Below are 17,952 nucleotides of genomic sequence, written 5' to 3' on the forward strand. Positions count from 1 at the left end.
CAGCAACCTGCTTTCTGTCAACTTATAAGTTCTCACATAAAATTAATCTCAGATTTGAAATGTATGAATGACAACCTAATTTAACTTACATTTTTAGAAACACCGTTAAAATGAAATGGTACTAATGTAAGCTACATTTTTTATTTTATTCATTTTATCCACAGCTTACTATGACATACAAACCTCAGACATCCATGCGTTCTTTGCTGCCCCAACCTAAAGGCTGATTTATACTTCTACGTCAAGCGCACGCGTATGCTACGGCACAGCCTACACGTGGACGCATAGCCCCTCGCCATGGCCGTCGGCGTCGCTGACGCGCACCTCTCAGAACAAGGAACGCGGAAGCGTAGCACAAGCTCTGTGCTTGGTAGCGCTGATGAGTGTGGGCGGAGGTGAGAGCCGCGAGAGCGTGATGCAGCAGGTGTTTACAAGTGTGGAGTCCTTTGAAGGAGCTCCGGATGTAGACTGCTGTTTTGTGTTTACCTTATGCTTAAAGTTGTTGCATGTCCACAGGTTCCTGCCTCAAAATGAGCGCATTTGAGCCACTTGTACATTAAGGAAGCGTTCAGAAAAAACATAACACCAGCGAAGTAACAGAGACACAGATAAACATAGACACCTACTGCCAGCTAGCGTTTCGGAAGTGCAGAGCAACAGAAACAGCGCGCAGAAGTATAAATGCACAGCTACGTGCAAGGCTTGCACCGTAGGTCATGCCGATCACTTGACGCAGAAGTATAAACCAGGCTTTATACTGCACATGCACAACTCGTGCAGTATTTCTCATTTCTCAGCGTCATAACGCTCCTAAGCCAGTTGACACAACCACAAATGAAAAGATTACATAAAATAATTGCACAAAAATTAATCCCACAATATTCACCATTTTTTAAAAGGGCTACATTTGACTGTACTTTGAGTAATAATTAGATTTTTTTAATGTAATGGTTTTGCTTGAGTATGATTTCTCAGTACACTTTGCTTACTCGGTACATGACAGTTTCAATCAAGAATTTAAACTTTAAGTTTTTATAACTAGACAAAGAAAGTGACAAAAATGATAATTTAATTAACGCTGCAAGATTAAGATTATGAGTGAGTGACAATGCAATTGGCTTATTGAAGGGATAGGTTGCCTAAAAATGGCTCACCCAATGTCCCAATAACATTGTCAGATGTTAGAATAAAGAAACTCATAAAGGTTTGGAATCACTTGAGGGTGAGTAAATAGTGACCTTTAAATATTTCCTAATTATAGATGCACCAATATGTAAATTATGTTGTACAAATCTTGTAAACATATTGTAAGAGGTATACATCATATTATATTGAAATATTTAAGGGTTTTTTTTATATAGCAGGTGGATCTTTCATATATACATTTCTTTTCTTCATTTTTTTCCACTGACATCAAGGTTTGTCACAGATGTATCAGGCTATATTTGCATATTCTATTAGGTGATGGATTATAAAAGAAGCCCACAGCCAGTATGCTACAGAGAGGTTAAGCTATCATTTTCATTTGACTGAAACCATCTTGGGAGATAGGCGCTTTATAAGTACATCGTTTTTTTTCTATTTACTGTAACCTTTTTTTTTCCTGTTTATTATGTTCCTATGAGTTGTTTATCATCTGTGCATAGAACTCATTTTTATTTGCATAATATGCTGCGTTTAACAATCCAGCTCTGATCAAATCCTTTAGGGTTTTTGAAATTTGCTCACTCGCGATTGAGATTTCCTCAAGGAGATTTTATCATCTTCATAATCAACGTAAAACATTTTGAATGGAGAATTACACCTACAACAGCATCATTTTGCAGTTAGAAGGACTGAGGGCATCAGAAGAAGCCACATATCCAGTTTTTGTATTCTTCCTGCTTTTCTACGTGGCAATTATGGTGCTCAACATTGGGATTTTTATTGTCATAACAACACATAGGAGCCTGCATGAACCGATGTACATGCTCTTCTGTAACTTGCCTATAAATGACATCCTTGGAAACTCCATCATGGTTCCTCGACTGCTTATGGACATTTTAAAATCACCATCTCAGCGCTATATCAGTTATGTTGAGTGTGTTGTTCAGGCATTCTCTACACACACGTATGGCACAACCTCCCACACTATACTAATAATCATGGCTATCGACAGATATGTGGCCATATGCAATCCACTCCGCTACCAAACTATAATGACAAACAAAACAGTCATCACACTATCGGCTTTAGCCTGGGGTGTAGCGTTACTTTTCATCAGCATCTTGATAGGCCTTACACTGAGGCTCAGCCGCTGCAGAACATTTATATCAAATCCTTTTTGTGACAATGCATCTTTGTTCAAGTTATCTTGTGAGGATGTGACTATCAATAACTTGTTTGGACTGATATACACAGTGCTGCTGTTTGGTTCCTCTATGGGAAGTATTGCCATTACGTACATTAAAATAACTGCTGTTTGCTTAGTAACCAAGAGTAAAATGTTGAACAGCCGTGCACTGAAAACCTGCAGCACTCATCTGTCTCTCTATCTGATTATGCTGATCAGTGGGTTAATTATTATAGTGTTACATCGCTTTCCTGCATATTCTGATTACAGGAAAATTGCTTCCCTGCTGTTTCATATCATTCCAAGCATTTTGAATCCAATCATTTATGGCGTACAGAGCTCTGAAGTTAGGCATGTTCTGATACAGGTGTTGAGCTTTAAAAAAAGTAGGGCTGTGAAAGATGTTTGAAATTAAAATTTTGAACTGGATAACATTGTAATGTGTTCTTTAACACAGATTCACAATTAACTGTTGACATGCTTAAACTAAAGTGTCACAAACTTGAACTTTTTTTTCTCTGTATTTGTATTGGGAATTGTTTGACAATATCGATTTCTTAAAAATTAAATAACAACAGCTTTTGCATTCTTTACACAGTGCTGTTGTGGAAAAATCTATATTATTATTGTATTTAAATCTGCTTTGTAAAAAAATGAACAAAGGTTCAATACACAGATGTGAGCACAGTATCAACACAATGCTGAAGTGCATTTTAAATATACCTTTATTTGCTTTAACACAATAAATGTAAAACTGCTACAAAGAGTTTTATGGAGTGTTTTAAAGTAAAAAAAAATGTGAAAAAATATATATGTTTACATTGTTACAAAGATTATAGGATTTACACAAAGATAAATATGGGATTGGACAGAAACATGAATATATAAAAATTAAAATGCCACAGAAATATTTATAAAGATGTAAGTTTCCTTCGGGCATGTATTCACATATAACACTCTACACCACCACCAGAAACCTCTGGTGATGCACAAACCAGTAATAAAACTCACAAAACCTGTAGGAAAACTGACACAGGGGACTTCAATACGGACTTCAAATTCTGCAGACATGCCTGAGATTGGCTATTTAGTCAAACACTAAAAAGTACATACAGTAATTAGTGTGTAACCTGATGATCCTACACCATCCACTCGCTCCAAGCTGTAATCAAACTGGTGATTCGTTGCATGGGAGACGGATGCTCTAACAAGGAGGTTAAAGCCTGCGGCCGCTAGTATCTTTTGCTAAAGCACATTTTGACGATCAGGGGAGTGAGGTTTACTTGCACAACACTTTACTAGCTGGTTGTAGGTTGTAAATTGTAACAAGTCCCCTTTCAAAGAAAAGTCTGTCCATTCATATTTACCATATTTGCTGCATTTTGAAAATGTGAACTGTGGGGGAAACCGGAGCACCCAGAGGAAACCCACGCGAACACTGGGAGAACATGCAAACTCCGAAAAATGCCAACTGACCCAGCCGAGGCTCGAACCAGCAACCTTCTTGCTGTGAGGCAACAGCACTACCTACTGCGCCATCACAAAAGTGATTAATGGTGGAATTTGATAATCTTTAAAAGAACTCTCAACGTTTATTGGAAATAGGCTCATTTTACAACACCACTAGAGTAAAAAGGTTGATTTTTATCATTTTTTACCATTTTACCAGTTCTGGTATAAGGGCTGTTATTTAGCTTAAAGTTTCCATAGTTTTCCCATTTAAAGCTTGACTCATCTGGAGTTACATTGTGTGCTAAGTTTATTGGAAAATGAATGTTGCTATTTTCTAGGCCAATATGGTTAGGAACTATACTCTCTTTCTGGCATAATAATCAAGGAACTTTTCTGCCATACCATGGCTGCTTCTAGAGTAGTCCCCAGCATGGTTTGCCTTCAGTAGGTCTCTCCGAGTTATGTCGGTTCGACATTAAGGGGAATCACCAGATGATCACTCTGAAATATATGAAAAAGGACCAGTAAAATGTCTTTAAAATTGGACAGAGCAATCTCCACAATTAGGAGTATATAAGGAGATATCAAAACTGCTACTGAGCTCCTGACTTGCAGAGTTCTAGTGTTCCTCTGTGTGCATGTGTGTGTGATAGCATTTCTCTCTTGTCCCAGGGCGCTTCACTGGTAACTAAAAGAGCAGTCTTCTAGAGCAGTTTGCATTAAGAGATTAAAACCGTTGGCAATTGTGTCTTATTAAAGACATTATACCAACTGTGCATTTCTGGACGCAGTGGTTCCCTGTCACCAGATAATGGTCATGTTCACTGTATCTCATGTCTGGGTGTCCAGCATGTAGATGCAGCGCAACGTGTTAAGCTCTCAGGGAGATTGGAGAATTACAGTGGGGGCTTTCTACCGGGTATTTCCCCATGGACCTCCCACTTCTCCAATGAACACCCCATTCAGGCTTTAGATGAGTGTGCCGATTCATTCTCCGGGATGACCACACTCTCATTTGATGACTTCAGTCAACTACATCCATCGTGGCATCTGAGGGTGAGTTATCATGCTCTTAGTAAACCTGGGTCTGCTGCCCGCCAGCGCTCTAGCCCAGGAGCATGAACAGGACATAATGGCTACAGGATGCTTCTGTGTTACTGTGTAACAAGCATGCAACTATAGGTACTGTATGTAAACTAAACCATGGACCATTAATTGGACATAATAGTTATGCTTTTCTGGGCAGCTTCACCATTGGGTTGTAGGTGATTGTCCAGCTCAGCAGCTGGACAGACTAGTTGGGTGCTACATTGGGCCAGGAAAAGAGAAGTTAAATCCTTGCACAGGTTATACAGTGGTCCTACTGAAATGTTTTAGTGGTAGTGCCAATCAGAGTGTTACATATTAGACCACTTTAGCACTGGCTTCATGACCAGGTCCCCAGATGGACATGGCACACAGAGGGTGTGACCACCACTCCTTGATGGCATCACCATACCTGCCAACACTCCCGGGATTCTCCTGTATTTCAGACCCATCTCCTGTATTGTCTCCCAGAAAACTCTCGGAATTATAGTCCCCATGTGCACCGAATTGAATTAGTTGCTACCTGTTTTCTTATGGTAAATACTTTTATATAAATCTGTGTATTTCTTATTTGCACAGTTACATATTACACATTCTATCTAGATATACATCATTATGGTCAATTACTGCTTTTCATATTGCAAGGATTAATAATAAATTATGAATATTAATAGAGTACATTTGACTACTGTTACCAACATGTTCCTTGAGCAATCTTTCTTAAGCCTAAATTGCTAGACTGATGACACCAACACGAGCGTGTGTCCCTGACTATTGAGCAAACACTATGTCCTAACAACACATGATGACATGTGACAAAATGAATAATTTACTTAAAGAAGTTTTTGTCCAAACCATCACCTGAAATTTCTATTTTCTATTTCTTGCGACTGAACAACTGCATAAACCCTTGAATTTCTCATGTTTTTTTTTTTTACATGGCAACATCACAACTTTTACTGGGTCTCTGGTTGGAACAATCAAACATACTCAGTAGTACACTAATCAGACTCTTGGGGCATGTCAGCAAATTTTTTATGCAGATATAAAGTAGCTATGCAAACTAAATATATTCAGAGACAAGAAGGTCATGATAACTAAAACAGAAAAAATATCACGGAGCAAGGACAGGTGTAAAGTTACTGAGGCACCAATCCTTTATTCAGAAAACTCATATCAGGTATTGCATCTTTTAAATGTAATTTATTTTGACTGTTCTTTTGCTAAAAAAGATAAAACAATTTGGGTTAACTTGGCAGCACGATTTAAAGAGATGGTAAAATTGTTTATAGAAACAAAAAATACAATAAAATGGTGAAACATGGGAGTATTACATACATGTACATTTATACATTTGTACAAATTATTGAGTATTTTCACTTTATCTGTATGTTTTGTTTAGGTCAAAGATGGACAACCAGACATTCCAATACAGCATACTTTTAGTGGAGGGACTGCAAGTTACATCTCAATCAACCCTTCCTACATTTATTCTTCTTTTGATGGTTTATGCATTTATAATGGTGTCTAACATTGGGATGATGATTCAGATTTCAGCAGACAAATGTTTACACCAGCCTATGTATGTTCTTTTCTGTAACTTGACACTGAATGATGTTTTAGGGACAACTGTCTTTGTGCCACATGTGTTGAGGAATATATTGACAGACCCATCTGAGCGCTATATCACATTTGTGGAGTGTGCTATTCAAGCTTATTTTACACATTTAAACGGTACAGCATCTCACACAGTGATAATGATTATGGCCATTGACAGATATGTGGCAATATGCAATCCACTGCGATACCCAGCTATAATGACCAGTAATATGGTGGTTAAACTATCAGCAGCAGCCTGGGGTGTTGCAGTTGTGCTGGTGGGAATATTGATCAGCCTCAGTGTGCGCCTCTCCCACTGCAGATCTGTGATTCAAGGCAACATTTGTGACAATGCTTCATTATTTAAACTATCCTGTGAAAATACAGTGGTTAATAATATATATGGATTAACTTATACTGTTGTTCTGTTTGTTTCTTCAATAGGGTGTGTTGCATTGACATACCTCAAAATAGCAATCATATGCTTTAAAAGTAAAAACAAAGCAAGAAACAGCAAAGCTGTAAAGACCTGCAGCACTCATTTGACTGTTTATATAATCATGCTGATTTCTGGATCTGTTACAATATTTCTTCATCGTTTTCCTTTATATGCTGAAACTAGGAAATTAGCTGGCATAATCCTTCATGTTATTCCACCAAGCTTGAATCCAATAATATATGGTATACAGTCCAAGGAAATAAGACAAAAGATTTTTAAACTATTTAGAAATCAAGTAAATGCAAAGTGATTTTAATTTATTTACATGTTTATGGTAGAACTCTGTCATTACACTTTCTGTGATTACTAATCAGTTTATATTTATGCAGTAAATATACTGAAATTTACTATAGACAGCAATGCATAAACAGTGTAAATTTATAATATTACTTCAGTAAAGTAATTAAGTTGCCACCGATTTATTAATGTTTTTTATGCAATATATAGCTCTTTTATATTAAATGTGCATTTAACAATATAACAGTGTATGCCTCTAATGTTTAAATATAAGAGCAGATACAACTATTTGTAACTACAATGTGCAAGACTTAAGGTGTTCTCTGCTTTCCGTTATTTTAACTGTTTTATTTTTTAGTTCCTGCTGATTGATATTGCAAACTGTTATTTGTTTTAATATTTCTCATTTGTATTATAATATAAGTTATACAAAGAGTAACACAAATAGTATTACCGTTTACTGTCATTCTTCTAGTTACTTATTTTAGCTAATGTATGAAAAGTTGGGTAGGATTATGGGGGTAGGATTAGAGCTGTGGTAGGATTTCGTCAGAAGACAATCATCTGAAGGAGTAATAAAACAGGCCAATGAAACAAGCGGGAGGAGGAACTTCTATAGTATGTGGAAAAACTTCCACTGTGGGGAAATGAATGGAAAAAGCCACAGCGATTGAACCTAACTACGTCACTGGTGAGAGGTTTGCCAGCCTAATGGTGTGACACACCATGATCACCAAAGACGCAGCCCTCCAAAGTGGCCCCTGGCCCTAACTTACCGGTGAAGCGCTTAAAAGTTTATTTATATTTTTTTGGGAAGTCGTAAAAAATACATCTAGTTGAGTTCTAGTTGAGAACTTTAAAATATGACAGTACGTTGGGAAGTGTGCAGTCCCGATAGGGAGGACACTGCGGAGGCCACCTTCTGCCCAATGAGGAGAATTGGTGACATGAACATATGAACTTACCCTGAGAAGAGGGGAGTACACATATGAAGAATGGTTAGCGGGGAGAGAAGACACGGGCCTGCCTAAGAGAAGCAAACTACAGCTGAGTGAGCATATGGGATCGCCACTGGGGATCGTGCATAGCAGGCACCTATATCCTGAACACAAGCTGACCAAGCAGGCATGCTAACAACGTAATGGGCTAGGCACCTGACTCTGAGGAACTCAACTGAACAGAGTGTTAGAGAGAAAGGCGCAGCAAGCGTGTTTTAACACTGTACCAAATTTCCTCATTCACTGGCGTTATCCAGCACAGGTGAGGAAAATCAGCTCCACTCAAAGATTATAGACTCTTACCAATATATTAGGAGTCACCCAGCCCTCAGCTCTACAGATGACTGTTAGAGTGGCGCCGTGTGCTTACGCTCAAGAGGAGGCGATACTCTTAGTCGACTACGGCACTTTCCGTCTGCCGATCATAACAGAAAAGGAGTCGGAAGCTCTAATGCAATTACATAGCACAGAGCGTGAACAGGACACAGCAAAGAAAGGGTCTGGGTCTGCCTTCTCCATGGCCAGCGCCTGCAGGTTCACTGCGTAATCTAAAAATATATTGCTATAGGATCCTCGGGCACCTAGGTGGGCCAGGGTCTCAGGATAACGTGAGAGTGGGCCAGCTCAAATTGCTGGCACACTTCACTGACTGAAAATGCCTCCAGATACCTGACCCTATTGATCGATGCCAACGCGACCAGCAGTGCTGTCAACCTGGACAGAAATCTAAAAGATACTGTGTCGAGTGGATCGAGCAGACCTCTCCTAAGAGAGATCTCCAAGTGGGTATGAGAGGGGGACAGGATTGATTTAATTATCCAGTGTCTCATGTCTCTGGGAACTGGATGATAAGGTGATGCTTTCCCAGTGCACCGCCATCCCTGTGTCCTCAGAACGGGAATGATCGTAACGCCAACCCCCCAGTGCAGAGGGAACAGCTTTAGCTCCAGTCAGCTGAACGAGGATAGCATCACACTGATCTGGCATGTACGGGGTCCTTCTCAGAGAGAAGTAAACCACACAGTGAATATATTCCACTTCAGGGCATAGGCATGCCTCGTAGAGGGTGCTCTAGCCTGAGTGATGGTGTTAACTACTGAACAGGTAAGTCACTTTAGTCCTTCGCACTCCATCCATGGACCACACATGAGGTTCCAGAGATCTGGGCGCAGGTGCCAGATCGTTCCTGTCCCAGAGAAGAAGGTGCTTCTTCAAGGGGATATGCCAGGAAGGGGCCATCACAAGGAGAGAGCTGAAATACAGGTTGAGCTCTCTGGTTGAACCAGAAAGGCGTAAACAACAGACCTGCTCTTCGTCCTCCATGACTTTACACAGTATCTGTGCAAGTAGGATCACTGGCAAAAATGCATATTTATGCACCCCCCGGGGCCAGCTGTGATAACCAGTGCGCCAGAACGCACCAATAACAGCTGGACAGCCCAGAAGGAGCCTCCATTCTCCCGGGCGTAAACTGCCATGAAAGCTCATCGGCTGCATGGTTGAGCTCATCGAGGAAGAATGGCATGCATCGATTTCTGCTGCATATGACTCCAGTGAAGCAGATGGTGAGCGAGTTGATCAAGAAGGCACCTGATCAAGAAGCCACTGCTGAAGCGGTCTCATATGTAGCAACCCAAGTGGTGTGATAGCGGCTGCGGGAGCCTCTGAAATAATATCAGTGGAACCACAGTTTTCCTGTTGAACTCTCTCAGACAGGTCAGCATCAACTTGCCGTGCTGTCGGAGGAGGTGCGCCTTCATGGTGATAGAGTCCAGCTCCAACCCGAGAAAATGCTCTGCACGGAGGCGAGCCTGCCACCATGTGTGAACTTTGAAAAAAAAATTTACGTTTTAATTTACATCAATGGCAACCATCTACTCTATCTCCTAAAATGATTATGTAAAATATTAAAAACTGAGAATTGGTTTTATGCACTTCATCAATGTGCTTTAAATAAATTGGTGCTCAAATCTAGTTTCTCACAATTTTAAATCCTTTATCACTCAGATGCTGAAAGACCCTTATGTTTATTTGTTTATGACCCATATGTTTAGGACCCTTATGGCCCTTATGTTTACTACTCTGTTAAACAGAACTGTTAAACAGAACTATGACATTGACAACTGTGAGCTGCTAACCATAAATGCAGCATTTGAAGAGTGTAGACATTGACTAGAGGTTGCTAAACATCCATCCCTTGTTTTAATTGACCACAAGAATTTTGAAAACTTCCCCTTTAGCAAAAGACTTAAAATCAGGAACGCTTCATGGGCACTCTTTCCCGCATGCTTCTGTTTCTGTTTCTGTTGTCTCCGTTACAGGAACAAAAAAGCTGATACTCTGTCTCAGCAGTGCCACTATGAAGTTTGTCCCAATACCGAAAAACCTGTTAACCCGTTTTTTGTTGCTCAAGTCCAATCGGACATCATTACTGGATCAGCCATGTTCAAAGACAAGAAAGCCCACCCAACAAAACATTTGTTCCCTAAAAGGTTTCGCTCATCAAAAGGTCAGTCAGACAGTCACTCAGCTCCAGGTACAGATGCACAAGACTCAGAGACAACTTCCTGCTAGTTTGCACCAACTCATGCTTTCTAACATCAAGAACATAAAACATCTTCATCTGTCAGATTCACAAAACCCCAAAACATTTTGCTGACCCACTCCAACAACAACAAACATTTACTTGTCATCCTTGGTCACACATCATCATAGATTTCCTCATTGATCTTCCAGTTGTTCAAGGTCACACCACCATCATCACAGCGATTGAAAAAAAGCCAAACCTGTTGATTAATTTTCACTGCCACTGAACCAGCCAAGCTCTCATGCAAATATGTATTCTGCTTCTACAGTATTCTAGAGCAGTAGTTCTCAACCATGTGCCTGGAAAACCATCAGCACTCAAATGACTGAACAAAAACACAAATTATCAAGTATTTCATGTTGGCTGAAGATGCAAACAATTCACATAAAAAGCTCATACAGAGCTCTCAATCCCTTTCTGTGTGTATTTTTCAAATGGAGCATTTTAATGTCCTCTCTTTTCTTGGTGAGCCCATTGATCTTCCATCTCCTCGTTGCACACATACACTTAACAAAAAAAATGACACCTGGATTTAATAGCAAAAAACAAAGCTGTTAAAAGAGGTAAAGGGGAGCCTATTAACATGTAATACCATTTTTTTATTCCAAAGTGTCACTTTTTGCACTCTATCTTGAATTTCTGAGGTTTTCTTTTTTCCAACTTGGCAACATCACAACCTTTCCTGTGGCCCTCTACTCAGTTGTACACTAATCAGACTCTTGGGGTATGTCGACAAAAAAGTTTTTGTTTTTTTAATGCACATATAAAGCAGCCAAGCAAACTATATTTGTTCAGAGAACGAAGGTCATGATGGCTAAGTAAACAGAATCAATAACACTCAGCAAGGACGAGTGACAAGTCACATAGGCACAAATCATTTGTGTACTACTCTTCAAAAAAGTCATAGAGGTATTGTATATTTTAAATGTAATTTAATTTATATGCTCACATTTAGGTTCTTTTACATGTATAAAATAACTTGGCAGCACTTTCAAAGGTATAGAAAATATCATTATAATGACAAAAAATGTCAAGAACATGGTGAAATATGGTAGATAGAAACATTTGTACACATTATTGAGAATTATCACTTTATTTGTATGTTTTGTTTAGGTCAAAGATGGACAACCAGACATTCCAATACAGCATACTATTAGTGGAGGGACTACAAGTTACATCTCAATCAACCCTTCCTACATTTATTCTTCTTTTGATGGTTTATGCATTTATAATGGTGTCTAACATTGGGATGATAATTCAGATTTCAGCAGACAAGGATTTACACCAGCCTATGTATGTTCTTTTCTGTAACTTGACACTGAATGATATTTTAGGCACAACTGTTATTTTGCCACGATTGTTGAGAAATATATTGACAGACCCATCTGAGCGCTATATCACATTTGTGGAGTGTGCTATTCAAGCTTATTTTTCACATTTGAACGGTACAGCATCTCACACAGTGATAATGAGCATGGCTTTTGACAGATATGTGGCAATATGCAATCCACTGCGATACCCAGCTATAATGACCAGTAATATGGTGGTTAAACTATCAGCTGCAGCCTGGGGTGTTGCAGTTGTGCTGGTGGGAATATTGATCGGCCTCAGTGTGCGTCTCTCCCACTGCAGATCTGTGATTCAGAACTACATTTGTGACAATGCTTCATTATTTAAACTATCCTGTGAAAATATAATGGTTAATAATGTATACGGATTAACTTTTACTTGTATTTTGTTTGCCTCCTCAATAGGGAGTATTGTACTGACATACCTTAAAATAGCAATGGTATGCTTCAAAAGTAAAGACAAAGCAACCAACACCAAAGCCATAAAAACCTGCAGCACTCACTTGACTGTTTACATAATCATGCTGATTTCTGGATCTACTGCAATTTTTCTTCATCGTTTTCCTTTATATGCTGAAACTAGAAAACTTGCTGATATAATCTTTCATGTTATTCCACCAGGTTTGAATCCAATCATATATGGTATGCAATCCAAGGAAATAAGACAAAAGATTTTTAAACTATTTAGAAATAAAGTAAATGCAAAGTAATTTTAGTTTATTTACATGTTTATGGTAGAAAAATATAATTACACTTTCTGTGAATTGCTATATATTTATACAGTAAATAGACTGTAATTTACACATAGATATCATTGCATAAACAGTATAGATTTTTCATAGTACTCCTATATGCTAAGTTATAGTACCACCCTTTTATCAATGTTTTACAATTTTTTGTGAAATACATTTTATTTATTTATTTATTTATTTATTTATTTATTTATTTATTTATTTATTTATTTAGGATCCAAGCTTCTTCAAAAGTAAACAGTGTCACAAGTAAAAGCCCTTTTCTCCTAAATATGCTAATTTAGCAGTACTGTTCTCTAATAATGTATTCTTCTAATTTTTAAATATAAAATCAGGTACAGTCATGTGTAATTACAATGTGCAAGGCTTAGGATGATCTCTGCTTCTATTTATTTTAGCTGGTTGCTTGTTGATTGACATTGCAAACTGTTATTTGTTCTATTTTTTCTCATTTTTATAATAATATATGATTGTTACACAAACGGTATTACTGTTTACTGTTTTTCTTCTAGTTACTTAGCTAATGAATCAAAGGTATCGCATATTTAATTAAAAAATCTATTGTATCACAAATTTTTTTTAAAAACCCCTTCATTTTGTCCAGAGAAATCACAGTTGTATTTATTCTGAGGTCCTTAAAGAAAATAATGGTATTTTTCTGTCATCAAGAATGCGAGTGGGTGTGTTTGAAATGTTGCCTTCAAATGACAGGTTGCTATCAAATATTACATACATATGCGCTACTGCTGATGAAGATATAATTGAAAATCCATTAATGGTTAGGTAGTATTCCATGTTTTTTTATCTATGTTTTATTTTTTTGTTTCTATCTAGTAAGCAAAACCTATTAATGATAGGAACTATTCATGCAATGTTTAATACTGAGTAATTTGAATTTGTATAATTCATTAGACTGATGAGAGATATGCTGTAGACTTGGCTATTTAGTAACAGTGTAAACTACACTTTTTTAATAATATCTCCTAGCATTAGTGGATACAATCGAAAAAGCAAGCAACCAAGAACTGAACCTGTCGTATCCCACTTTTAGTCGATTGATGCCTCTTCATTAAATTCATAAACATTTATGGCAGACTGATGGAAATGGCCGGAACCATGTAGTCCCATTAATGCCAACATAAATTTCAAGACTATTTGAGAGAATACTGTGATCAAATGCAGCACTTCTTGTTGCTGTTGTTCTTGATGCTTGGACCATACTTGTTTGCAGTTGTGAAGCTGCAGTGAATTTTTGTAGAAGTAGTGCTTTCATTTCTTTCTCCATTCCAATAAAACTGTCCTTAAATCATGGATCAAGTAATGCTACAGTGATAAGGACGGTGTCACAGTGAATGAACAAACAGAATGGCCAAGCAGGGTTGCGGGTTATTAAAAGCAACTTCACAACTAAGGGAGTCTGAAATACGTTGGAAGTGCTGGTGGATGAGCTGGCAAGATGAGACAACCTTGAAAATGAGTGGTGTCTGTGACCAAAAATGTGAAAATCCCTCACCTAAACAGACATCTTAGACACCTTACTCAAATTAGTTTCAAACTCAAATAATATGGATTCCTGTCACGGTCATTTGGTAGAGAAAGGAACGAGGACACAAGTGCAATACAAAACATGGTTTTAATGGTTATAAAATAAAACTAAAAGGCAATAAAAACAACCCGAGGAGAAAACATTAACAAAAAACAAACTTGCCTGGGCTGGCAAGGATCAGGACATGACATGACATGATTCAAATAAACTACATATGACAAGCTGACACTGGACAGAAGACCAGAGGAAGCTATAAACAAGAGAAAATTGACAAACAAACAGGTGAACATAAACTAATAACGGGTTAACAAGGAGGGTAGGACTTGACAATAGACAGGGGAGCACATGGTACAAAGACACAACACAAGCCATGTGCTCACGTAAAACAGAACAGGATGAGAGTGTGTATCCCAAGCACACCCAGACCTCATGCTCCTGCGTTGAGTGGGAGCGTGCACGGCCAGAGCATGGCCGAGACGGCACTCATACAAATATGAAGACAGACAATGACAGAAAATATGTGGCTGCACCTATCCTAAAAAATGGCTAGAGAATGGTTCAGGAGTGAAGACAGAAAGGCAGTGGACTTCTTTTAAGTGTTTTTGGAACCAAAACAAGTTACTGAGCGATTAGCGTCATCAGTAAAACAGTGGGGCAAGGGGTTTAGACTCTTGGGATCTCCTCAAGTGCAAAAAAGCTAAGAGGGTTTGGAAGGGGCGAGTGGGGAAGGGGATGTTAAAAACATAAATGGAATGCCCTTTGCGTATTTGATCTGTTTTGTTTTGCTTGATAAAGACAGATAGGGTTTCTTTATCTTGCAAGATCAGATATTGAAGGGTGGATGGCAGGGTTGAAATTTCTCAACATCTCAGGAAGCCAAAAAAGCAAGAGTGAACATGGTGTCAAGGGTGCACGCTGTGTGGTTGGTTAAGTATCCTTTGCGTTACAGTATGTGTGGATGCATTTGGAATGAATGTTCGAAAAAAAATTCGAGTTGCAACGCCTATTGGACTAATACGGACTAGCATAATAAACGCTAAAACGGTGGGGCTGAGAATGGTCTAACTATGAAATTATTGTTAATATCTTTTTTATTTAATTGATCAACTGTTTCGGGTTTTGTGGTTGTGGATTGTACATTAGGACAGAAGAGATTGTAGGAAGGAAGAGCTGAAATGCCTGGGTGGAATCCATTGGTTAGACCTGAAATTCAGACCTGAAATTAGAGATAGTATCAGTGTGAGAGCGTAAAAGGAAGTTGAGGAATATTCACAGGAGTCGACAGGTAATTTTATTATTATTATTATTTATTTTTATTTTTTTGCTCCTAGAATAGGGCATACTACTTAGGCGCTGCCGCAGTAGTTGCACAGGTGGAGGAATTAACATGGTAACTTGTGACATCTGCTAATGTTAAAGTTTTGTCAGATGTCTTGGTTAGAGGAAGAGGGGTGGATAGAAGAACAGGGGAAAAGAGAAGGACAATTGAAGCTGGAGGGGGGTGAGGGACATAGCTGGTAGATTTAGATGGTTGTGCTGAATCGGAAGAGAAAGTGATGAAAGGGCAGAGGGGGTGGGGTGAACTGGACAGATTGCGGCATCCAAAAAACACTCAGTTGTGGAGATCAGTGTGCAAAGGCTCCCAGTAAGAACACTGATTCTGCTGAGTCACACAGATAGCATATTTAGCGGAGAACCAATTTCATTCAGACCCAGGTACCCCTCCCTCGAGCCAAAATTATAATGCATGTGCAAACATCATTCACATATTACTTGCTGCATTTAAAGTGCGTAGAATTAATTACATTGAAACATAAGTATTCAGCTTACCTGATTCAGTGTGATGGCTGAGGCTGTTTCTGATGACAACATGCTAATCTGTGGTTGGATTCTTGACACGACTAACTGTAAATCATCTTCCACTGCCAATAAGCGTGAGCCAAAGCATATTTGCATTTGATGTACGTACATACAGAAAAATGCTGTTTCGCAAAGCCAAGATCGCAGAGCCCTGATGGTGTGGTTGAGTCGAACATTGAGTATGTTTACATGGGCAACAATACTTTAATACGATTTTAATACGATAACGACAATAATATGATTAGAGTCTACCATGTAAACAGAGATTTTTGATTACTGTAATCCGACTAAAGTCATAATTGAACTAAACAGAAATAAAATTAAGACATGTGGTATGCAGATTTTAGTGGCATTATTGAAGTAAACACTGCAATCAAACTATTACCGTCATGTAGGACTTTTCACCACATTTTGTGACAAGATCCACAAACACGGCTGTCAGTAAAGGATCACACACACACGCACACACACACACATCATGAAATGCAGTTTTTTTTCTGTCCATTCAGCCTTCCATTAAAGCAACATATTTCCACCAGTCCTTAGTTTATATTCGTGTCTAATACCCCAGTTTGTCACGGAGACGTGAATGAAGTGTTCATGAGTGAAAGTGAAACTTGAAACGAACTGCAGTAAAGTCGAAAAATTAAAGATAAAACACCCATGTAAACAAATGAACATATGATCATATGATGTCCATGTAAACATAGTCAGCAGTGTCTTCAAAGTAAGTGAAAGATCCAGAAGACCATCCGGCTCACCGGTTTGACTTTCATTTATTCACCATGATGCATTTATTATTTATTTATCATTCATTTATTTATAGTTCATTTTCATATTTCCTCTAGTGAAAGCATAAAAATTTACCATCATAATTTACTCGAGTGCACGCCTCAACGTCTCGCACCCCCCTTAATAGGTGTTAATAGAGGAGTGGGGTGTCTGCGGGCCCAAGGGTGATGGATGAGCTAAGCGACTTGCAGGGAGCTGCAGGGGTGACGTGCCCTAAAGCAGGTCGCACACCGGAAGCGCCGGGACACCGCGTGCACATAACAGTTAAAAGTATCACACACCAGACGCAGACATTCACATGATATTTAACATAAAACTAATCAGATGGCGCTCTGTGGCACAGCAGAGAAATGAACAGTGTCCTGAGTTGTGGCTGGGCACCGCGGACAGCCGCCGATTTGCGGCGCCGGTGTGTGTACCCTAATAGAAACCTATGTTTGGAATTCTGAAATGTATGGCGCTACGTGGCGCTACGCCTGCTTAAGGCTTGAGCGCACCGCGACCTCAGTTGCACAACAGTCATGCCCTCACAGTGCACCTGCTCAACATACTGGACCCCCAGACATATGATTTATGCCTGTCATCCAGGGAGAGGAAACCACCACGATCAGTACGACATCTTTAAAATGACTGTTTGACCATGTTGCTCTCTTAGTGATTCTGCTCTTTTAAAAGAAACTGCTCTTTTAGCCACCAGTGTAATGCCCAGGGGATGGAAAAGGAGCCCAGTTTGATTGACGCTATCATGTCATTGCCCACACAGGTAGAAAACGGGTTTTGTGTTAAAATCAAGTTGCCAAAAAGCACTCTTCAGTGTCAGTGTGAGGCTCTGAAGCGACAATCTAACTGCTCGCTCTGCAGGC

The 17,952-nt window shown here is 39.0% G+C and overlaps 3 protein-coding genes across 3 annotated transcripts; all 3 read left to right on the forward strand.

The window, feature by feature from the left end:
• Positions 1 to 1,790: 1,790 nt before the first annotated feature.
• LOC130214742 (putative gustatory receptor clone PTE03) lies at positions 1,791 to 2,741 on the forward strand. Its single transcript, XM_056446551.1, has one exon. The coding sequence runs from the start codon at positions 1,791 to 1,793 to the stop codon at positions 2,739 to 2,741; it is 951 nt and encodes a 316-aa protein (XP_056302526.1).
• Positions 2,742 to 6,279: 3,538 nt separating this feature from the next.
• On the forward strand, positions 6,280 to 7,218 carry or70a12 (odorant receptor, family 70, subfamily A, member 12). The gene has a single exon (XM_056446552.1). It carries the CDS (start codon positions 6,280 to 6,282, stop codon positions 7,216 to 7,218), a length of 939 nt encoding a protein of 312 aa, XP_056302527.1.
• A 4,446-nt stretch (positions 7,219 to 11,664) lies between these two features.
• Positions 11,665 to 12,849, forward strand: LOC130214730 (olfactory receptor 8U9-like). The gene is made up of 2 exons (XM_056446539.1): positions 11,665 to 11,699; positions 11,904 to 12,849. The coding sequence occupies exon 2, from the start codon at positions 11,911 to 11,913 to the stop codon at positions 12,847 to 12,849; it is 939 nt and encodes a 312-aa protein (XP_056302514.1). The 5' UTR covers positions 11,665 to 11,699; positions 11,904 to 11,910.
• The last annotated feature ends 5,103 nt before the right edge of the window (positions 12,850 to 17,952 follow it).

This window comes from Danio aesculapii, chromosome 21 (genome assembly GCF_903798145.1).
Source record: "Danio aesculapii chromosome 21, fDanAes4.1, whole genome shotgun sequence".
Taxonomy (NCBI): Eukaryota; Metazoa; Chordata; class Actinopteri; order Cypriniformes; family Danionidae; genus Danio; species Danio aesculapii.